Source organism: Amblyraja radiata, chromosome 18, assembly GCF_010909765.2.
Source record: "Amblyraja radiata isolate CabotCenter1 chromosome 18, sAmbRad1.1.pri, whole genome shotgun sequence".
Taxonomy (NCBI): domain Eukaryota; kingdom Metazoa; phylum Chordata; class Chondrichthyes; order Rajiformes; family Rajidae; genus Amblyraja; species Amblyraja radiata.
The window spans coordinates 24,866,152-24,890,341 of NC_045973.1; the positions used below are offsets into that span (position 1 = coordinate 24,866,152).

General features: G+C 43.3%; 1 protein-coding gene across 3 annotated transcripts in view; it reads left to right on the top strand.

Annotated features, from left to right (window-relative positions):
• Positions 1-24,190, top strand: part of ift122 (intraflagellar transport 122) — a 61,280-nt gene that overhangs the window by 1,502 nt on the left and 35,588 nt on the right. The window contains exons 1-12 of one of the 3 annotated variants that reach the window (XM_033036878.1): positions 479-709; positions 1,017-1,083; positions 1,652-1,736; positions 2,375-2,453; positions 3,228-3,304; positions 5,385-5,451; positions 7,720-7,860; positions 9,018-9,093; positions 15,324-15,515; positions 18,276-18,414; positions 20,851-21,053; positions 23,531-23,668. In XM_033036878.1, the coding sequence (XP_032892769.1) occupies positions 684-709; positions 1,017-1,083; positions 1,652-1,736; positions 2,375-2,453; positions 3,228-3,304; positions 5,385-5,451; positions 7,720-7,860; positions 9,018-9,093; positions 15,324-15,515; positions 18,276-18,414; positions 20,851-21,053; positions 23,531-23,668 (1,290 nt within the window). In that variant the 5' untranslated portion in view covers positions 479-683. Of the gene's footprint in view, positions 1-478; positions 710-1,016; positions 1,084-1,651; positions 1,737-2,374; positions 2,454-3,227; positions 3,305-5,384; positions 5,452-7,719; positions 7,861-9,017; positions 9,094-15,323; positions 15,516-18,275; positions 18,415-20,850; positions 21,054-23,530; positions 23,669-24,190 lie in introns of those variants that run through there. The other 2 variants (XM_033036877.1, XM_033036879.1) reach the window with 2 other exon arrangements.

Consider the following 24,190-nt stretch of genomic DNA (forward strand, 5'->3'; position numbering starts at 1 on the left):
CTCCTTTTTCAGAAAATGTGGCTTCCCTTTTACAGTGGTTGATGCAACTGTCATTTGCATTTCCTCCATTTCTTGGATCTGCCCTCACCTCCCTCCATCCAGGCAGCACAGAGATCGTGTCCTTGAACTTCACCTTTCATCCTACCAGCCTTTGCAAGCAGGACATTGTCCTTTATCATTTCCATTAGCTGCAATGAGATCCTGCCTCCAGGCCCATCTTCTCCCCACTTCTATCTGCTTTTTTTAGGGACAACTCTCTCTGTGATTACTGGAGTTGCTCATCGCACCCAGCCACCCACTCCTCCCCATCACATGGTACGTTTTCTGCAACTGTACTTGATGCAACACGTCTCTATACCTCTTCCCTCACCACCATCCAGGCACCCAAAAGCTCTTCCAGGTGAGGCATGGACTCACTTGCTCCCTTTCCAATATCGTCTACTTTTTTTAGTGCTCTCAGTGTGGCCGCCTCTATATCAATGAGACAATGCATAGACTGAGCAACCATTCAGCAGAATGCCTGCAGTCTGCCCACATTCACCATCCTTGCCTCCCATTTGCATGCCATTTCAACTCCCCATTCGAAGTCAGTCTTTCGCCAGCTCCACTGCCAGGGTGAAACCAAACACAAACTAGAAGAACAGTACCTCGTATTTTACCTGAGTAGTCTACAACCCGATGACATGAACATAGAACTTTCCAGTTACAGGTAATCTACATTCACTATGCTAATTTCCCCTACTATTTGGTCCCCCTCTTCTCTCTTCCCTTTCCCCCGATAATGGACTGGAAGTTGGGAATAAATTACCAGGTCGAGAGTTGGTAAACTGGGACAATGGGATTAGGTTCAGCGAGGAGGGGATAAATTATACACGGTGCAATTTTTTTTTTCTGGGTTGGTAACTAAGTTAATTTGTCTGTAATCTGTATTTAATCATAGGCTGTAACACCTGAATTTTATTTTTGCATTAATTCCTTCCAGATTAACAACTTTTTTTAAATTTGCATTTCCACAGTATTTACGATATAGCATTCAAACCAGATGGCACCCAGTTGATCGTAGCATCAGGAAACAGAGTTCTGGTATGTTTTAATACTTTTACCTCATCTTTCAACACATACACCACAGTAGATCGCCCATGGCAGCACTTTCTTTATTGAGTTCTAAAGGGACATCAGATTTGCATTGACGTTCTGGCATGCAGATCACGGCAATATTGCAACTTCAAAGAGTTGACTGCAGAAAAGAAAATATAAAAGTGCAGACTAAAGAGCTGGCAAACTGAAACAAACAAAGTGATGGAAAAAATCTGGAAGTCAGTTGGCATATGTTGCTCAATGATTTTTTTGAATGCATAGGATTTGAAAGTTTAGATGATTGGGCAGGAAGATGAGGACAAAGATCAGATCAATCATGATCTTATTGAATGGCATTGCAAGTTCAAAGGACTCCACATTTTGTGTTCCCATGCATGCTACTGTACAGCTGAAGATGGTCTGATTTATCATGATGTTGAATTTGTAGCGTCCAAGGTATGGGTGGTGATGTTCTGCTCTGATAAGATTACATTTGTGCAATTGACAGTAAAGATCAAGAGAACAATGTTGTCCTTGTGAAGGAAATATAAAATTTGCCACGCACTATTTGTAGGTCTACGACTCTTCGGATGGAACGCTCATTCAACCACTCAAGGGACACCGCGACACAGTCTACTGTGTAGCCTATGCTAAAGATGGTAAGTGGCAATGCTCTTGTGCCTGAAGAATAGATTTGTAAGTTAGAGAGGAGAAACTAGTTATATTCTTTGAGGGCTATAGGATCAGTGGCATAGACTGATGAATCACTCTTTTCAGGAGTGGTTACGAGTCACTACGAATGCAGAGGGTGAGAGAAGTTTGAGAAACTCTCCCTCCATCCCCTCGCTCACTCAACTCCACCCCTTGTTATTACAAGTTCATCAGGCACACAATCTGTTACCGCTTTTCTTAGCATTGCTGCCAATCCAGACGGTGAGGAAGGACACATGTAGGAAGTACATATGCAGAGTTTCCCACCTGAGGTCTGGGATATAAACCTAGTTGTGCTTCAACGTCAACAAGTCCCCCCCTCCTATGATTCCGAGAAAAATATTAATTCAATAGATACTAAAACTTGATCCATTAGATCCTTTGATGCAGCATGCTTTTTTTAATATTAGCTTCCTAACATTAGCTTACTAAATGTCCTCAATTGGAAGACTGATACTTTTTTGCCCTTTGGGAAATCTGATGGATGATTTGTATACTTTGACAATTATTTATTATTTAGCAGCTACTCTGATTTGAACTTACAATTTTAAAACTTAATTTTACTAAGTTATACTATTTATCTCAGGTAAGCGATTTGCATCAGGTTCCGCTGACAAGAGTATTATTATCTGGACCTCTAAATTAGAAGGCATCTTGAAGTATACGTGAGTTTTCTTTATTGGTTTCTTTTACTCATGAAATGAGCATTGTGGAGCTCCTGGAAATCGTATCAAACTGATGATCAAATTCGAATACAAATGTTGCTGTTCTAAAATTATATTCTGGATCCTTGTTAAAACGGAAACTTAAATTAACATCCACCCCCAAATATTGTTTGTAATTTCAGCTGGGGAGGGGAACAAACAATGGCAGAGAAAATGTTGATTATAGGGATGGGAACCTGCTCACAGATATTGCTAAGATATGTTACCAATCTTCGCTTGTACATTTCTTTGCCTGTAATTGGTAAAATGTTATGTTGGCTAAAAAGGAGTTGAGACGTTTTTATGCAATTACGATTGGTTATTTTTCATGATGGGGGAGTCAACCAGATGTGTTTATATCTAGAGGGCATAAGTTTGGGGTAAGAGGTGCAGATGGAATCTGAGCTAGCAATTTTTCATTCAGAGAGTGGTCCTCCACATATCTGTTTGGATTCTGCAATACAAAGAGTTTGGACCTTCTCTTACTTGTACTTCAGCTGCCTAAACCTCTGGCTATCGCCGCAAGCTCTTATACTCCAAATGCATGGTCAACACTCTAGATGAATGAGTGAGCCAGGCATGAAGGTTTTAGGATTTCTGAACAACTAGATACTGGATTATGAGTTTTATTGTCCTGCACTGGGCAGATCCCTCCATAGTGCAATTTAAAATACTTTATCTTTATGATCTAATTTGAAATGATTAATTATTTTTTATGTTTTCCTCCCAATGTAGCCATAATGATTCCATTCAGTGCATTGCATATAATCCAGTAACTCACCGACTGGCTTCCTGCTCCTCCAGTGATTTTGGTAATTTGATCTTTAATATTGTTAAAACTTATATAAAATCATGATATTAGTGTTCTTTATTAATGTTTGTAAGAAGTTCTTTCTTGTTGGAGACTTTCGATATGAGCAGCTAATGTTCAGTGTACGGAAAGAATTGATGCAATCATAGAGACTTTTTCAATAATGGCCCATTCCGTGACCAAAAAAAAAGAAAAATTGTGGAATACATCTCTTCTAATTCTGAAAGCATTACAGGTATATTGGTTTGGACTACATATATGACTCATATTTTTTTCGGTTTATATCGTGAATTTTTTATGTGATATGCTGACAATGTTTGTTTAGACAGTAGGAACAGGGAGTGTTATCTGGAAGCTTTGTGCTAGAGGCAGTAACCTCCTATAAAATAGGGTATTGACTTGGTTAGGGTTAGGGGATTCTGACTGCAAGTGAAAATGACCAATAGGGTTAAAGTGCGGGAGCCAGAACCATTGCAAATGTCCAGTGGGTATGAGTTTCCTTCAGTTGTATGTCTTAAAGTGAAGGCTACTGAGTGGGTGACCTAACTGATCAGGGCACTGATTCAGGAAGCAATTCAACAGGGACAGCAAAGCACAATTTAATGGTGTAGTAAAGTGAGACAGATTTTCAATGTTTTTCATGATCAGGAGTGGTCCTGACCAACACCATGGTTCAGGATATCTGTCGATAGGGGCAAAATGCTGCAGTAACTCAGCGGGACAAACTCTAAAGAAGGGTCTTGACCCGAAACGTCACCCATTCCAGGTTTCTGTAGTCTTCCTCCATTTGAGTACTCTGTGTATTCACCCTGCAGTTGCTACTACCTATCCTTTCCTGTACTCAGTGATTATATGACCTTTGTCAAACTCCTGTCTTTAATTGTGATCTTACACTGTATTATATTTGGTCACCATTGCTTACATGTTTCTCTACAATTCTTGGATTGAGTAGTAAATATTCTTTGTTGGCCTGCATGTGTGATGAATTGGAAAGGAGTCATGTACATGTGGTCAGAGCTGCTCTGCCAATGCCACTCATGACCAATGCCACCTTTCGCCTGCCTTTTTATCATTCATGCAACAAAGTTCAAAATTATTATAGAGTCATGTAATGTGGAAACAGGCTCTTCAGCCCAACTTGTCACAGATGTTACAAAGCTAGTGGGCAGCATGAATACCTAGAGGCTTTAGGGAGTGCGAGACTAAGGGCAGACCCGTTGGGTCTGCTCCCCCAACGCAATATTCCACCACTCACCCATTCCCCCAATGCAACCCGTTCCCCCAACGCAATATTCCACGCATAGCCCCCAACTGCGCAGGCATGGCTCATTTCCCCTCATCCCCAGCACCCACTCTCCCCTCCTCTTTACCCTCCCTTTTCCTTTCCCCTCTCCTCCTCCTCCCCAAATCCCTCCCTCACCTCTCCCTCCCCCTCTCTCTCCTTTCCCCTACCCTCAGTCACTCCTTCCTTCCCTCCATAACTCCTCTCCCCTCCCTACCCTCCTCCTATCCCTCCATCCCCCACACCTCACCTCTCCCTATCCCCCCCCCCATTATCCCTCCTCACCTCCCCCCCTCCATTCCCCACTCCCTACCTCCCCCACTCCTCTCCCTCTATTCCCCCTCCTCCCCCACTCTCCCTCCTCACCTCCCCCACTTTCCCCCCTCTCTGTCCTTACCCCCTCCTCTACCTCAATCCCCTCCACTCCCTCCTCACCTCCCCAGGATCTCAAGGGTGCCGCTCATTTCCCTCCTTGCGTGCTCCTCCCGCACCTCTCCCTCCCTCTCCTTTCCCCTACCCTCAGTCACTCCCTCCCTCCATAACTCATCTCCCCTCCCTACCCCCCCCCCCATCTATCCCCCTCCCCCCCCTCCCCCCACTATCGCTAATAGAATTAGGGGGCGGTGGGGGGGGTATGGGTCACATGCAGGCAGAGGAGATTAGTTTTACGTGGCATCATGTTCAATATGAACAATGTGGGCCAATTGGTCGGTTCATCTGCTGTACTATTGTATATTCTTTTAGAATTTTCACATTTACAATAATTTAAGTTTATTGTTCTTTGGTAATTTGAATATAGGTTTGTGGTCCCCAGAACAAAAATCTGTCTCCAAACACAAAGTCAATAGCAAAATCACTTGCTGCAGGTATACCAGTCTTTACCAATGCTTTTTAGTTTTAAAGATGTTTGAACTACTGATGTTAATTTGCAAAGTTTATTGTAGTTACGAATTATGTAAGCTTCACATTTGTTATTACTGTCACAGCGCCTGGGGTCGGGGTCATGGCCGCTGCTAGGACTGGGTTTAGAATCAGTCGTTCCCGCTCCCGCCCGGCAACTGGAGAACGGTCTCCCCGGACCGCCGGCAACGGACCAGCTCCCTGGACGCCAGGCGACCAGGCTCCAACGTCGCGGATGGAGGCGATGGACCGGGCGGGCAGACACCACAGCCCCAGGCCTGGAGAAACGAGCACTCCTTTTTTATTCCAAATCATCCCACGGGCCGGATTGGACCCCTTTGCGGGTAGTTTGACAGCCCTGATATAAAACAAACAGACCCCCCCCCCCCCCCCCCCTCCTCCAACGCAATATTCCATGGCCCCACTCACCCAGACCAGGCACAAGGCGATGTCTGATTGTGTGTAGTGAAAATGGTGGCGATCTGATCCCGTCCGGGCCCACTGCGCATGCGCGGGGAGACAACGTCATTTTGCGTCCCTACTGCGTCACCAGCCTCCCCAACTGCGCAGGCGTGGATGTTCGCAAATATTTTTTCCCCCCAAATCATCCCATGGGCCGGATGCGGAAATGTCCCGAAATTATTTAATTTCCCTAAAATTACCCGAAGACAACCAGAATTTCCTGAATTTCGGGTAATTTCCTTCAAAGTGGAAACACTGTATAAAAATTGCCTTTATTAAAATCTGACAGTGCACCTTAACCACATGTGATTTTTTTTCTATTACAAACCTCAAATTGTGGAGTACAGAGGCAAATAAATAAATGATGGGTCTTTGTCCCAAACATTATGGAGGCCACTGTACCTGCATTCCTAGTTCCCTCTGCCCTACAACATCCCCAGGACCCTGACATTTATTATGAAGATTCTGCCCAAGTTTGATTTCCCAAATGGCACCAACTCGCACTCATCTACATTAAACTCCATTAACCATTTCTCAGCCAGTTTACCCAACTGATCAAAGTTATAGAACAGTACAACACAGGAGTGGGCTCTTTGGGCCACAATGTTTGTGCCAAACATGATGCCAAGTTAGACAAAAAAAGCTGAAGGAACTCAGCGGGTCAGGCAGCATCTCTGGAGAAAAGGAGTAGGTGACGTTTCTGGTCAAGACCCTTCTTCAGACTGCAGTCTGAGCTTCAGTCTCAACCCGAAACATTAGTTATTCCATTTACTCCAGAGATGCTGCCTGACCCGCTGAGTTACTCCAGCTTTTTAATGTCTATCTTTGGTGTAAACCAGCATCTGCAGTCCTTCCATGTACCTCTTTAAAGCCACCATTGTATCCGGCAGTGCGTTCCAGACCTTCAACACTGTGTAAAAAAATTGCTCTGCACATCTCCATTAAACTCTCCCCCTCTCACTTTATAAATCCTACTGTAAATATTTTAATAACTATCTTCTCAATCTACAATACCACTGTTATGAAGATATAATAATTTTGGATTTTCATGTTTGTAGATACATTTTAATGTTGGCTTCAAGGCATTGGTGCAGAAGCATCAAGAACAAATTCTCTTCAGTTTGGGGAAAATAAATCTTTGTCTTCAGTGATAGGCCTATAAAAACAATAGGGTGTTATCCAACCTAGATTGCGGGAGATTTACCTTCTTATCCACTGCCTACCTGAAATGTTTTGTACTAATAATTGTTGTGAATACATTTGGTCACACCCTGGTTATTACCAGGTATTACAATAATCACATCACTCATATGTCAGAAGGCCTTGTCATCTTTATATTTTCTATTACCTATGCAACGTTTTGCATTTAAAAAAAATTACTGACCTTACAATCCTATTGTATGTGATCTGTATCCTGAAGTCACAGGATCAACAGTAGGTTAAATTAATCACTGAGCATCAGAGAAAGTAAATTATCCAAGCACTACTTATTTCAACAAGGTGCTTAGTTTGAAGGATAGTCAAGTAGGTGCCACGTTTTGGAAAAGAGACATAAACAGGTGAAGTAACTCAGCAGGTCAGGCAACATCCCTGGAGAACATGGATAGGTGATGTTTTGTGTTGGGACCCAATTTAGAGTTATGGAAAGCAGATAACATTTGTCAAAGTAATGAGCATACATGCATTACTACAAAATTAATTTAGTGGAATTATGTCCTGTTAAAGTGGAATATTTTAAAAATCTTTCTTTTTTTTGGCTACACTTTTTCTAGTTGGACAAATGATGGTCAGTACTTGGCCATTGGCCTATATAATGGTATTGTCAGTATCCGAAGTAAGAATGGAGAAGAAAAAGTCAGAATTGAGCGAGCTGGTGGTGTCCCAATATGGTCAATTTGCTGGAATCCATCCAAGTAAGTAAGGAGATGCAGAATTTTGAAAACATATGACAATGTATACGGTTGTTCATATACATGCAGTGAAAAAAAAAAAAAAAAAAAAAAAATGCAAAGGTAATCTTTTTTTAATGTAAACTATCATCTTGACAAAATTGTGCAGTATTTACTTTCATAATCAGTAATTATTTTTAATGGCATTGCAAACTATTCTGAACTATCTGAGAGCTTTAGAATGAATATTCTTCAAAGCCACATAAACTTGTCAAAAGAATAATTGCAGGCAATGCTGAATACTTAAAACCTAGTTATTGCTATTTAAATTTATATTGGTGTGAATTATGAACAGTAATACTAAAACACTGTGTCAAATAGTGTTGCTACCCTGAATGTTTATTGACTACTGAAAACTTGGTTTAAAAACTGTCCAATGAACCAGATGAATATTTCTTCTCTCCCTGGACTGTTAGAACATATGGAATTGCATTTGAGTAGTTTCGGTTTGCAGTTTGTTTAGTTCTCCAACAAAAAAAAAATCATCATTATTCATTAATGTAAAACAAAACAACATAGGGACAGGCCCTTCAACCTCCGATCTCCATGCTGCACATTATGTCAAGTTAAACTAATGTCCTCTGCCTGCATACAATACATATTCCTCCATTTCCTGCATATACTGTACATGTGCCCATCTAAAAGCCATGATTGTATCTGCCTCCACCACCACTCTTAGCTGCCCTTTCTAGGCACCCATCACTGTTTAAAAAAAAACATGACCCGCACATCATCTTTAAACTTTGCCCCTCTCGTCTTAAGGCTATGCCATCTAGTCCTCCACCCTGGGAATAAAGTTCTGACTATCTACCTAATTATGCCCCTCGTAATTTCATATACTTCCATCAGGACTTCATTCAAACTCTGCCCATGGTTTAGTTGAGGGCATTAAGATTTAAACATACCAAAGTTTTCCCTTTGAAAATTCCTGAAACTAGCATTTATTGTCCTTCAAATTTCAGAGCCAATTGAATTAGACAAGATGTCAGAGCATAACTGGCAGAGGGTAATATTCATGATATTTTTTATTATAAATGATCTGATATATCATATATTAAATTATATAAATATTTGATATGCAGTCAACTGATACAGTCTGACGATTGTTTTGCATCTTACAGAGATGAACACACTGACATCCTTGCTGTAGCAGATTGGGGACAGCGGCTTTCATTCTACCAGCTGAGTGGCAAGCAAGTATGTTTGGGAAACACTTCTGTAATTGAGTAAAAAGGCACAGGAATTTGTATCAAATCAGTTTATTTAACAGTATACATGATTCTTCCGGTTACACTGTAAAATATCACCAGGAATGAACGATCCATCTGGTAAATACTTTGCCCTAACTAACAGTCTCCATATCAAAGTCTTTAAAATGTATATTTATGGATTTCAGAATGCCAATAGGTAAACCAGCATCATATGAAAATTGACAAGATGTAGAGTGTGAATTGAACTATAAGTGTGTGGGTGAGGTAAACTTAAAATGCCTGGAGAAATGTCTGTGTAATATTTAGTTGTGAATAGTCAGAAAAATCCAGCAATGGAAGAAAAAAGAATTACTAATTTTTCTTCCTGAAGCAAACAACAATATACCCAGTGTTGGTTAGAACACTGACTTCAGTAAACCAGCAAAGGTAGGGCTAGAACTCACAATTGGAGATTATCTGCAGCTATTGGATCGCTTCTGAGAACAATAGAATTGCAACTATTTTGCAAGAACTTTAAAATTGAAAATTAGGGACAAGTTTAGCGGACTCTTCGATTAATGTAGATTAATTAGGGATAGCCAATGTTGAATTTTTAAAGACGATTGTCACGGTGCATGGCCACCTCCTGTGCTCCATTACATAGAACAGTGCTGCACACGGACAGGTCCTATTGGCCCACGATGTCTGCGCCGAACATGGTGCCAAATTAAATGAATCCCTTCTACTTGCACATGATCCATATCTCTCCATTCACTGCATATCCATGTGTCTTAAAAGCTTCTTAAATGTTATCTTAAAAGCTTCTTAAATGTCACTGTCGTATTTGCAGGTATTTCCAGGTACGTACCACTCTCTATGTAAAAATGAAACTGCCATGCCCATCTCCTTTAAACTATCCTTCCCCCCCCCCCACCCTCCATAAATTAAAATATGCCCTCTAATATTTGGCATGTATACTGTGGGAAAAGGGTTCTCACTATCTATCCGATCTATGTTCTTCTTAATTTTATAAACTTTTATCAGATCTGGCTCGACATTGGTGAGGCCGCACTTAGAGTATTGTATTGAGTTATTGCCATCCTGTTATGGGAAAAATGTTGTTAAGCTGAAAAGGGTGCAGCAAAGATTTTCGAGGATGTTTTCAGAATTTGAGGTACTGAGCTACAGGGGGAGATTGAGCAGGCTAGGACTGTATTCCTTGGAGCGCAGGAGGATGAGGGGTGATCTTTTAAAGATGTACAAGACCATGAGTGGAATGGATAGGGTAAATGCATCATCTTTTACCCAGAGTAGGGAAATCAAGAATTAGAGAACATACATTTAAGGTGAGGGGGTGGTGGTGGGGGGGGGGGGGGGGGGGGGGGGGGGGGGGGGAAGATTCAATAGAACCTGAGGGGCAACTTTATTACACAAAGGATGGTAGTTATATGGAACCAGCTGCCAGAGGTGGTAGTTGCGGCAGGTACTATCATAATGTTTAAGAAACATTTAAACAGGTACATGGATAGGATAGATTTAGAGGGATATGGGCCAAATGCGGGCAGGTGTACTAGTGTAGATGGGGCATGTTGGTCGGCAAGGGCAAATTGGGCCGAATGGCCTGTTTCCACACTAAGACTATATGACTGCTCTCTGTCTCCAGGGCTCTAGGAAAAACAATCCAAATTTGTTCAACTTCTCCTTGTAGTTAATACCCTCATATCCAGGCGGTATCCTGGTAATCCTGTTTTGTGCCCTCTCCAAATCCTCCACATTCTTCTTGTAGTGTAGCGACTAAATGTTCACACAATACCTCAAATATGGTCTAACCAACGTTTTATAAGGCTGCAGCACAACTTGCTGACTCTTGTATGCATGACCAACAATGAAGGTAACCATACCAAATGCCTTTTTTTTTTAAATCACTCTCTCTACTTGTGTTTCCAGTCTCAGGGAGTTATGGTGTTGGATCCCTCTGTTCTACAATGTTGTTAAGGGCCATTAATTGTATATCTTTCCACTTACATTCAACCACCCAAAGTGCAACACCTCATACTTGCCCAGATTAAACTTAATGTTTACTTTCTGCACTGTGAGCCTTTCCCTTCAAATGGGAACGAACATAACTTATAACCGACTGCACATCTTGAATATTCGGAGTACAAACTACATTCCACCCCCTCCATCTGCCTGGATAACGAGCCGAAGCAGCAAGCGGGGCAGACGGGGACGGAGACGGGAGAGGAAGCAAAAGCGGGGCAAGCGGGCCGGCATCCACGCTAGGCTGAGGAGCTCACCGGACCGACCAGCTTTGCCAAGCCTGTTTATAGCGAACGCCCAGTCCATTGTCAACAAGATCGACGAACTCAGACTGAGGCTTCACTCAAACAGGATAAGTAGCTGTGCTTTCTTCTTCACCGAAACCTGGCTGAATCCGAACATCCCTGATGCTGCTATTGAGCTAGCAGGCCGGACTGTTTATCGAGCAGACCGAACAGCTGACTCCGGTAAGGATAAATGCGGTGGTGTGTGCATATATGTGTGTAACTCATGGTGCACCACCACTGACATTGTTGAGACTTTTTGCTTCCCGGACTTGGAGTTTATTACAGTGAAATGCAGACCGTTTTATCTGCCAAGGGAGTTTACAGTGGTGTTCCTCACTGCTGTTTACATACCACCGCAAGCTAACGCTAAGCTAGCACTGGCTAGTCTGCATGATGCTATCCACCAGCTGAAAAACAACCACCCAGACGGCGTGTTTTTAATAGCAGGAGACTTTAATCACGCCAAGCTGAAGACTGTAATGCCAACATTTCACCAGTTTATTGATTTTCCGACCAGAGGAAACAATATCTTGGACCAGGTCTACTGCAACATTGCCAAGGGCTACAAAGCGTCCCCCTGCCCCCATCTTGGCCGATCCGATCACATCAGTCTGTACTTAACACCTGCATACAGACCCCTCATTGCAAGGACAAAGCCAACAGTTCGCACCATCATGGTCTGGCCAGAAGGAGCCATGGACAGGCTACAGAACTGCTTTGAGTACACTGATTGGGACATCTTTAAACAGGCGGCCACTCACAACAACCACACAGACCTCAACACCTACACCTCATCAGTATTGGATTACATCACCTTCTGTATGAACAGTGTCACCACACAGAGGACAATACTGACACTCCCCAACCATAAGCCATGGATGAATGGCGCTGTAACTGGTCTGCTGAAGGCCCGGGATGCAGCTTTCCACTCAGGTGATGCAGAGGCCTACAGAACAGCAAGGTCCAGTCTGAGGAAGGGCATCAGGGAAGCAAAGCACCGCTACACGAAGCGTATCGAGGAGCATTTTAACAGCTCAGACTCTCGACGCGTGTGGCAGGGCATCAGAACCATCACCGGCTACAACAGCTCCACACACGCACAAAGGTCATCCCTCCCTGACGACCTGAACTGTTTTTTTTGCCAGGTTTGATTGCGCCGACAGCAGTGACAACATACGGGCACAGCAGGGACCCTCACCACCAGTGCTGACTCTGAGCCCCCACGACGTGAGACGGACCCTGCAGCACATCAACCCCAACAAGGCCACCGGACCTGACGGAGTACCAGGGCGGGTTCTGAAGCACTGCGCAGGGGAGCTGACTGCGGTGCTCACGGACCTGTTTAACACCTCCCTGCTGCAGGCCTCCGTCCCCACATGCCTCAAGACAGCCACAATCATCCCTGTGCCAAAACAATCAGCCATCAGGTCCCTCAACGACTATCGGCCAGTGGCGCTGACACCGGTGGTGATGAAGTGCTTCGAACGTCTGGTACTGGGACACTTGAAGAACAGCATCCCCCCCTCCTTAGACCACCACCAATTTGCCTATAGGGCAAACTGGTCGACAGAGGACGCAATGTCCACTCCACTTCACCCTGACACACCTTGACTAGCGGGACAGTTATGTGCGGATGCTATTCATAGATTATAGCTCCGCCTTTAACACCATCCCCCCCCCCCATAAACTAGTCACCAAGCTGGACCACCTGGGCCTCAACACACACCTGAGCAGCTGGGTCCTGGACTTTCTCACCGGCCGACCACAGACTGTGCGCATGGGGAGGCAGGTCTCCTCCAGCATCACCCTGAACATCGGTGCACCACAGGGCTGTGTGTTGAGCCCCTTCCTCTTCTCCCTCTACACTCACGACTGCAAACTCACCCACGAGGCCAACACCATATTAAAGTTTGCAGATGACACCATCGTGGTAGGCAGGATCACGAGTAACAACGAGGCCGCCTACAGGACAGAGGTAGAGAACCTGGTGAGCTGGAGCCGTGAGAACAACCTGATCCTCAACGCAGCAAAAACAAAGGAGATGATCCTGGACTTCAGGAGGAGACCGAAGACCTTCGTCCATCAGCCCATCACCATTAACGGCGAGACAGTGGAGGCTGTGCAGAACATCAGGTACCTCGGTGTCAACATCAGCCACGACCTGACCTGGACCGTCAACATCACGGCGACGGCCAAGGAAGGACTTTAAAGGCTTCACTTCCTGAGGTGCTTGAAGAGGGCACGTCTCCCACAACAGCTGCTGGTGAGCTTCTACAGGTCAGCCATTGAGTCAATTCTCACATACTGCATCACAGTATGGTACTCTGGCTGCACCGCAGAGAACAGGAAAGCTCTCCAACGCGTCGTTAAGACTGCTGAGAGGATCACTGGCACCCAGCTCCCTAGACTGGAGGACATCTACCGGACCCGCTGCATCCGGAGGGTCAAGGGCATCATTAGAGACAACACACACCCTGGACACTGCCTCTTCACCCCCCTGCCCTCAGGAAGACGATACAGGACACTGAGCGCCCGCACGACAAGACTAAAAAACAGCTTCTACCATAGAGCTGTGACACTACTGAACTCTATGCCCCTCCCACACTGATTCCCCCCCTCTCTCTCACACACCCGCCCATACTCCTATATGTTTATAGTCTAATTTTTTAATAGTTCTTTTTTAAACGTATTTTTATACTCATATTCCTGTGCAGCTGGAGGACTGCTCCAACAAAATTTTGTTGTCTTGTACAATGACAATAAAGATTATTATTATTATTATTATTACCATCAATCAGAAATTGAACTACAGTCGCCATATACACAACGTAGCAGTGCATGTCAGAGGCTCGGAATCCCGCAGCGAGAAACTCACTGCCATCATGTACAAGACTCCAGTCAGGAGTGTAATGCCATTATATAAAGCATTGGTGGGACTTCACCTGGAATATTTGGACAGAAATAGTCACAGTTTTGAATATTAAAGGAATCAAGTGGTAAGGTGGAAGAAAGTGGCATTCAGCAGTTACATAAAGGACAAAGAAGGGGATGAGTTACCGATATGTGTTTCAGGCACTTTTTTCTTTCAGCATGTTTCTGGCCCAGTAGAGATAGTGGCATCACTGGACTTGGTTCTGGGAAGTGAGCGAGGTGAAGTAGAACAAGCATCAGTGAAGGAGCATATAACAAGTTGGGAGGTCATGTTGCAGTTGTATAAGACGTTGGTGAGATTGCATGTAGAGTATTGTGTTCAGTTCTGGGCACCATGTTATAGGAAAGATATTGTCAAGTTTGAAAGGATTCAGAGAAGATTTACGAGGATGTTGCCAGGACTAGAGGGTCTGAGCTATTGGGAGAGGTTGAGTATGCTGGGTCTCTATTCCTTGGAGCGGAGGAGGAGGGTTGAACTTATAGAGGTGTATAAAATTATAAGAGGAATAGATCAGGTAGATATCTCTTGCCCAGAGTGGGGGAATCGAGGACCAGAGGACATAGGTTCAAGGTGAAGGGGAAAAGATTTAATAGGAATCTGAGGGGTAACATTTTCACACAAAGGGTGGTGGGACCAAGTTGCCAGGATATCCTAAGACTTCGAATGGTTGTGGAAAAGGATATAGATAACTCCAAGGTAGAAAAAGTTAATTAGGCCAATTCTTTCAAAGTGAAATTTATGGTTTACCTCAATTTTTTTGGGTAGTGATTTGTGAATTCTGTGAGGACAAATTTCTGTTAACTGAATGGCTGTAAGAAGGGCAACAGCTGTATTAGAGAATTCTCACAAGCTAGTTTGAATAATTGTAAATATTATTTTCCTTTATATATTAAATTATTAAAACTAGATTGTTTAAAGTTGAAAACCAGCTTCAAATGCATTGATTACATTTTTCATAACATTAAATTTATATTCCAGATTGGAAAAGACAGAGCATTGAATTTTGACCCTTGTTGTGTCAGCTACTTCACAAAAGGAGAGTACATTGTGATGGGAGGCTCAGATAAACAAGTCTCTTTGTACACCAAAGATGGAGTTCGCCTTGGTAGCATTGGAGAACAGCAATCCTGGGTTTGGACCTGCAGGGTGAAGCCGGATTCTAATTATGTTGTAAGATCGTCTTCACTTCATCTTTAATGTACACCATTCTCTGGCCTCTTTATGCACTTTAATCCAGTCAGTGTTCACTTTTAATAATAACTAGACCCTATGAAAAGTCGAATAACCCGGGGGGGGGGGGGGGGGGGGGGGGGGGGGGAGGGGGGGTAATGTCACTCCAAGCGCATGGAAGATTCTGTGTGTGAGACGGCGCCGAGCAGACCCATTGTGACGGCATCAGTGAAAGCTTTTGGCGTAGTTCCTTGATCTCACAGACAGACAGACAAGACGAGACTTTTAATAGTATACTAGACCAAGTGGGACCCGTTGGGTCCCGGCCTCTCAACGCGCAGTTGTGGGGGGGGGGGGGGGGCTGTCTGCAGCGTCTCACACACACACACACACACACACATACACTAACCTCCCCCCACACACACACTAACTATCCCCCACACACACACACACACACAACCCCCCCCCCCCCTGATGTTATATTAATATTATTCATTCATTCCTTTTACCCCATTCCCCGCCCTATCCACTCACGCATAGCCCGCAACTGCGCAGGCTAGAGAGGGAGTGGGAGGGGGGTAGAGAGAGAGGGCAGAGAGAGAGAGAGAGCAGAGAGAGGGCAGAGAGAGAGGGCCGAGAGAGAGAGGGGGAGCACAGAGAGAGAGGGCGCAGAGAGAGAGAGGGCGCACCGAGAGGGGGGGCGCAGAGAGAGGGCGCAGAGAGAGGGCGCAGAGGCAGGGAGCGCAGAGAGAGGGGGCGCAGAGAGAGGGGGCGCAGACAGAGAGGGTGCAGACAGAGGGCGCAGAGAGAGAGGGCAGAGAGAGAGTATGCAGATAGAGAGAGAGGCAGAGAAAGAGAGACAGAGAGGGCAGAGACAGAGAGGGCAGAGACAGGGCAGAGACAGAGAGAGGGCAGAGGCAGAGAGAGGGCAGAGACGGAGAGGGTAGAGACAGGGAGAGGGCAGAGACAGGGAGAGAGCAGAGACAGAGTAGGCAGGGAGAGAAAGAGGGCCGAGGGAGAGGGCGCAGAGAGAGATAGGGCAGAGAGAGAGGGGGCAGAGAGAGAGAGAGGGCAGAGACAGAGAGAGAGGGCAGAGACAGAGAGAGCGGACAGAGAGAGGGCAGAGACAGAGAGAGAGGGCAGAGACAGAGAGAGCGGACAGAGAGAGGGCAGAGACAGAGAGATGGCAGACGGAGAGGGCAGAGACAGGGAGAGGGCAGAGACGGAGAAGGCAGAGACGGGGAGAGGACAGAGACAGAGTGAGGGGGCGGGCATGGACCTGAGTGAGGCCGCGGGCGGGCGTCGAGCCGAGGACCGCGAGAGAGGCGGCGGGCAATTGTTGACCCGAGGACTGCTAGCGAGGCGGTGGGCGGGCGTCGAGCCGGGCTCGGCCCGCGGCAGCAGCCTCCCCACCAGGCGCCAGACCCGAGCGAGGCTGCGGGCGGGCGTGGACTCGAGTGAGGCTGCGGGCGGGCGTCAAATAACCCGGGGGGGGGTGGTCGGTTCGAGGCGGTGGGCAGGCGGTGGTGACGTCACTCCAAGCGCGTGGAAGATTCTGTGTGTGAGACGGCGCCAAGCAGACCCATTGTGACGGCATCAGTGAAAGCTCATTGTTTCAATTCAAAGTCTTTTGATATTTTTAAACATTTTCAGTAATAAGTCAAGAAATAAAGCATGAAATGTTCAGATAAAGTGATTTTGGACTCAACGGGAAAAATGTCAACCGGAATATGTAAAAATGTTATCGTTCCCGCGTAGTTTTTTCGCGAAGATGTAAAAACACATACATGTACACACACATACAAGATCAGAGTTAGATAGAGAGAGAGAGAGTTAATTTGAATCTTCCAACCTACTCATGAGATAATCAATTATCATACTTTATAGCATATTCTGAGACGGTACATAATTGACAAATATAATGAGTCTGAAACTGCTGCTGTAGCAGTAAAGGGTAAAAAAAAATTGCCATGTACTGACGTCTTGAAACACCTGGGTTCTGTTGCATTCTGGGATCCCTGACAGCACTTGACTTAGTACATGGTCTTTAACGGAATAGTTACTTACTTGAACATAGAACCAGGCATGTTCCGCTTAATCCAAAGTCCTCAATCACCATTGTTCCCCGACTATCACCTGGTGCTATCTTCTAAATTAATTGCCCATCCTCCTGACCTGATAATTTTTTTCTGAAATTACACGTTATACTGTTGATCTTCATGCATGCATTTTTGAGCAATCATTCTCATTTCCTATTGCTTATTGGAGTGATTAAATTAATGCTTGAACCCAAATATAACATTTTCTTAGTTTAGCGGTTCAATCTTGAGACCCAAACACTTGAAAAAAAGTTAGGTTCAAATTTCTATGCTTGTGTGCTTCAGTTAGAGTTGTTGAGAATTCCAGCTATGAAAATAAGCAAAGAATTATACATATTGCCGCTTCATATTCAGTTTAGCAATTTCTCTTTTGTTTTAGTTAATTTGTGCAAGCAAACACTCAAACAATGGTTCCTACAATTGCAAAATCGTAAAAGTGATTTAAATATTAATTGGGTATAATTTATAATGAGGTAATTCAAGTGTAACCGTGAAATAAAGATTGGCATTTGTGTTTTATAGGAACACGAAATTCAGCCCCTGAAAACAATTCCGTTACTTAATTACATTAAGATTGAATTGTACCTCAAAAGTTTGCATGTTACTCTTGTATTGTTTGATGAAGAGCACTTGGAAAACATTTGTTGTTTTTTTTTCCAAGGTTGCAGGTTGTCAAGATGGTACAATAGCCTTTTACCAAATCATTTTTAGCACAGTACATGGCCTGTATAAAGACCGTTATGCCTACAGAGACAGCATGACTGATGTTATTGTCCAACATCTCATCACAGAGCAAAAAGGTGAGGACTCAGACAAAGGTGTCAGCTGTTGCTTCTGGTAACTGGGCTTTCTCTTGCCAATTGCAGTTAAACTGATTTATCATAGTGATTATTACCAAACAATGAATGATACATCATAATTGAGTGATTAAATCTGTGTGAATGAGATAAACATGAGATGATCCAGCCAAAAGCTAAAAATGGAGGATATATGAAGGTACAGAATATAGCTGGAAATACTCAGTATGTCATCAATGGGAAGAGAAAGAGATTTGACCTGAAACATTAACTATTTCTCTTCCCACAGATATAGCTTGACCTGCTGAGTATTTCCAGCATTTTTATTTTAGATTTCCAACATTTGCAGGTTTTTTTTATTTTCGTAGAATTTGCAGGAAAAGGTAGCAGATTTAATGTTTCATGCCAAATCTTCTTCATTGGTCTTTGACATGAAACATTAATGTTTCTTTTATTTTCACAAATGCTGCCTGACCGTTCCAACTTTTACATTTTTTGTATCTGCCATTAATAATCCTTGTTAAAGTGACAGTGTGTACAGCTTCAAATTATTGACTTCTGGAATGGGAGGATGGATAAAGCTCAGTGAGCCTGTGTTGACTTTAGTTGAACAAGAACAGATATTAGTGCAACATAATAGATTTTGACTGGATAGATGCAGGGATAATCCTTTCCTGGTGGAATAGTTATAATCTCAAAATAAATTGGGCTGAGAAGAAATCGCTGCACCTAGATGGATAGTATTGGAATTCTTCACCCAAGAAAGCTTCACAAGTAAGTGCATTCAAGACTTTGACAGAAAAGTCAATTAAAGGGTCAGTCATGATCTTATTGCATTGCATGAGGACCAAATGGTCTAATATAGAGAAAGGAGCAATTGAGCACAAAAACAGGCCCTTTGGTCCAACTCGTTTACGCCAGCTAAGATGTTTACCTGAGCTAGTCCTTTTGTCTGTATTTGGCCCATATTCCTCTAAATCTTTACTAACCATGCCTTTATCTAAATATCTTTTAAACATTGTAATTGCACCTACAACTATCACTTCCTCTGGCATCCCCTTCCACATACTCACCACCATTCATGTGATTATGTTCCCCCTCAGGTCCTATTTAAATCTTTTTATTTGACGTGAAACATCGCCTTTCCGTATTCTCCAGAGGTGCTGTGTGACCAGAAGAGTTACTCCAGCACTTTGTGTTTTCTTGTTCTACCCATCCATTGCCAGGCTTTGTCCCAGGCTTATCTTTTTTCCAGGTTTCACCCCTTTGCTACAATGTTTGAAGAAGTGTCCTCACCTGATATATCGTTTATCCATATCCTCCAGGAATGCTGCCTGACCCGTTGAGTTACTCTAACACTTTGTGTTCTATGCAACATTCTTGCATCTGCAGTCCCATTTCCTTGTGTAACCTATTGGTATCCGCTTGCAAGCTCTGCATGTCCTCCTCATTGCTTGCTAGCCCATCTTGTAATGTCCATAAAAATGTCCACTCAGGCTTTCATTTGCCATTAAGATGGATAATTAAATAATGAGGGCTTATCAAAGGTATCAAATGTATTTTATTAGTCACATTCACATACACCTAGGTGTAGTGAAGTGAAATGCTTTTTGCCATTTTGCAGCACACAAAAAAAGAATACAGACATAACACCAATGAGAGTCTTAAACACATAGAACATCCCCCCACAATTGCTCCCACCATGAGGGAAGGCACAAAGTCCAGTCCCCAACCCCAGTTCACCCATAGTCTGGCCTATTGAGGCCTCCACAGTTGCCTCTACGGAGGCCCGATGTTCCTGGCCGTTCTCGCCGGGTGATGTTGCTCCAGCGTCGGGAGAGTCCTCCCAGCGGCCTGGGAACCCTGGAACGGCCGCTTCCGCACTGGAGGCCGCGGCTTCCGAAGCCGACAAGGCCGCGCCGGTTGGAGCTCCACAACTGGCGATCTTGTCGCGAGATCCCAGGCTCCCGATGTTAAGTTCAGCGTCACCGCCCGCAGCTGCCCGCTCCGCAGACCCGCAGCTCCGCGATGTTTTACCCGGCGGTCTCAGCTCACCGGAGCTCCAGCGCGGCGACCCAGGCAAGGCACCGCCCACTCCACGATAGCGCTCCAGAGCTGTACCGCCGCCGAAAGCCGTGGTTCTGGGCGGTCCCCGACAGGAAACGCCGCTCCAGGCCCACTGGTAGGCCGCGAGGACGGGTCGAAGCTGCAGCCCGGATAAAAGCCGCCTCTCCGACCAGGTAGGGACCTAGAAAGGTAGTTTCCCCCCTTTCCCCCACCCCCCACATAAAAAAAGTCTAGACCTCCAACAAAACACTTTAACTAACTTAAAATTAAAATAAAAAGATGAAGAGAGACAGCTGCTGGCTTAGTTCAAGTGTGTGCTATTTGATAATGTTTAGTTACTGCATTCATGATATATGTTTTCCTTTTTCCTAGTGCGTATCAAATGCAGGGAACTAGTGAAGAAGATTGCAATTTATAAAAACCGACTAGCAATCCAGCTGCCAGAAAAAATACTGATCCATGAGCTGTTTTCTGAAGATAATACTGACATGCATTACCGTGTCAAGGAGAAGATTGCTAAGAAATTTGAGTGCAACTTGTTGGTCGTGTGCTCTCAGCACCTTATATTGTGCCTGGTATGTTGGTGAACAATGCTTTGGTTCATAGGCATCACTATTTGTGTAGTTATTTTTTTAATGATTCAGATGTTACATATTGGCTGGATTTCCAAACAATTTTCGTCAGGTAGTAGCAAGGAACTGCAGATACCGGTTTATAAAAAAAGGACACAAAGTGCTGGAGTAACAGCAGGTCAGACAGCTTCTCTGGAGAGGTGACGTTTCAGGTCGGAGCCCTTCTTCAGGCTTTAAATGTTTTGTAGATGACATTTTCATGTTGTTGATAGCATCAAATACAAATTTGAGTGTAGGAAATGAAAACAGAACATTTAAAATATATTTAATTGTCAGGTTTATCCAAAAGAAAAATGAATCAAAAGAACATAGATATGAATAAATTCAGAAGAAAACCCAAACTAATTATAGTTGTTGAAAAGCTGAAATAAAATCAGAAATGCCATGGAAAGCAATCCACAGCATTTCTGAAAAGAGAAACTGTCAATTAAACATTTACTGATTCTCTTGAAAGTGTTACAATGATTTCTGGAAGTTGAAAAAGAAGGAGGGGGGAAAAAAGTTGTGTCTCCCACCTTACATGCAGCTTGAAATAAATTAGTTTTCTTTCTTTGGGAGTTCTGCAAGCGATCTTCAATCAGAAATGTTAACTTTGTCTCTCTTTCACCTGTCTGACCCACTGAGTATTTGTATTAGTCTGCTTTTGTCCCTTCTTATCTCCTATCCCCACCATGTTGATTCTATATACTTCTGCGTTATGATCAATTATCAGTGCACAAATGTCATCCTTTATGAATGTGGCTGATCATCCCCTGGCCATTGATGATTTTATTCCCTCTACAATCAGTCTGAAGAAGGCTTCCGACCCAAAACGTCCCCATCTATGTTTTCCAGAGATGCTGTCTAACATGCTGAGTTCCTCTGGCACTTTTTTAAAGTCCAAAGTTGCACCATGTTGCTTTGATCTGCGCAAGATTCATCTTCATTTGTGCAACAAATGTTTAGAAATTTGGGGATATTTAATGGATGGTGTTGTACTGATTAAGCCCCACCTAATTTGCAGTTGAAATCAAATGGAATTGGTGGAATCACCAATGTTGTTGTCCTTCGCTGTTTAAAAATGAAAATAATTTACTTCCATTGAGGGTAGGCAGGATGGCTGCTCCTTAACCTCTTGACTTCATGCTGTTTTCACACAAAGTTTGCACAATTTGCCCTCCAACTCCACACTCCAATTTACTAGTCAAATCAACTAAATAGAAGAGACTGTGCAGGGAACTGAGGGGGAGCTTCTGTCATCCGCGCTCTCTAGCATCGCATGTTTCTTCTTGCCAATTACAGTGCACCTGCTGTGCAATCTGTTCTAATAAATCAATTTATAAAGTTTGTCTCTTTTTCTAGTATTTGTCATATGGCTTGTTTATTATTTAAATTATTTTTCCCCATAGGATCCATTAGTCAACTTTAGTATACTCCATTCATGAAGTAGGATGTGGAAATGTTACATTTTCTGAATGTTGCATCTGTTTGTGCTCGCTTGAGGCGGCTGTGTCACTTGGCTGATGCCTTACACCTCCTGTGTGAGTCACAGCAAAGAATGCAAACAAAGAATGGTTATTCATTTTATGGAAGATGAATGGTCAGCCTCCCCAAATGCCCACTTCGATCAACTTCTTGTCAAGGTTCCTGAAAATAGCCAGGAATGAACACCAAATTCTGGCCTCAAACTATAGGTTCTGAGTTTAATTATGGGATCCAAATTGCTACATTAGCTGATATTAGCTAACTGATCAAAGGTTCACAATTAACCTTTGGGTTGGTATCTCATTACCAATTTGTGTTCAATCATTGCACTTTATCTTTCATTTAAAAAATTGTGTCTGCCAAAATATCTAACCATCTTAATTTTAGACACAGAACATTTAAATATTATTTTTAAATAAATAAAAGATGTACAATGCAAAGTGAAATGGCACATTGCTGATGCATGGAATTGTGCCTCTGTAAAAGAAGAAGGCTAAAGGGAGAAGCTGTATCTAACTTAAAATTGAAAGCGGAAATTATAAACATGTTCATGACGGAATTGTGATGGGGAATATTCAATCATAATCTGAGACATGCAGTTCAAATTAATGTTATATTTTGTTTAGATGGATCTTTGATTTGCAAGTTAGAAATTGAATCGCCAAATGACGAATGAACATAGAAACTACAACAAAAAATTGCTAATGTCAATAACTTGGAATATCCATTTAGTTTGGAACTGTTTTACTTATTAATATAGTTTCCACTGCCATGGAGAAAGACTGTTGTCCTAATAAAATGTTATCTTTGGTCTTGTCTGTGCATGTTCAAAATTGTGAGGCTTGTACGATGAAGAGGATTGATATTTTTATTTAAGAAATTCTATTTTGCCTATTATTAGCATTTTTAGTCAGCAATTTGTTACTTTTCTCATACCGCCTTTATGTTCCATGCAGGAGAAAAGATTACAGTGCTTGTCATTTAGTGGTGTGAAGGAGAGAGAATGGCTTATGGAGTCGCTCATTCGCTACATTAAGGTTATCGGAGGACCAACAGGAAGAGAAGGGTTGTTGGTTGGTCTGAAAAATGGTCAGGTAATGTTAACCTAGGAAATCCTTCAGGATTGTTTGGTACTATTTACATACATTTTCATTGCATTTGTATGCTGAGGGAGATTGACAAAGATATGAGCAAGAACTTCAATGATGAAGCTAACTAACTTCAGAGCTTAACAATGGCATGGAAGAAAGACTGAAAGCACAGCCAACCACAAACTATAAAGGATCCCGGAGCGAGAGACTCGTTTGAGGGAAAGATTAGATGATGTTATAACACTTTAGTTTAAAAGAAAAACTCTGTGGTCCCAGAACACTGCATGATTTTGATTAGAAAGGAGAAATTTAAAGACAGCTTTTAACTGTTTCGTTTTAAAATAGTGACAGAAAACAATAGGACTGGTCCATAAGTTAAAGTCCTAAATTGAAGCATGGCTATTTTTGACAGCATTAGACAGAAACTTGTAAAGATTGATTGGGAGAAGCTGTTAGCATGTAAAGGAATGTCGGGCAAGTGCAAAGCTTTTAAAAGTGTGGTAGAACCAACATGTTCCTGTAAGA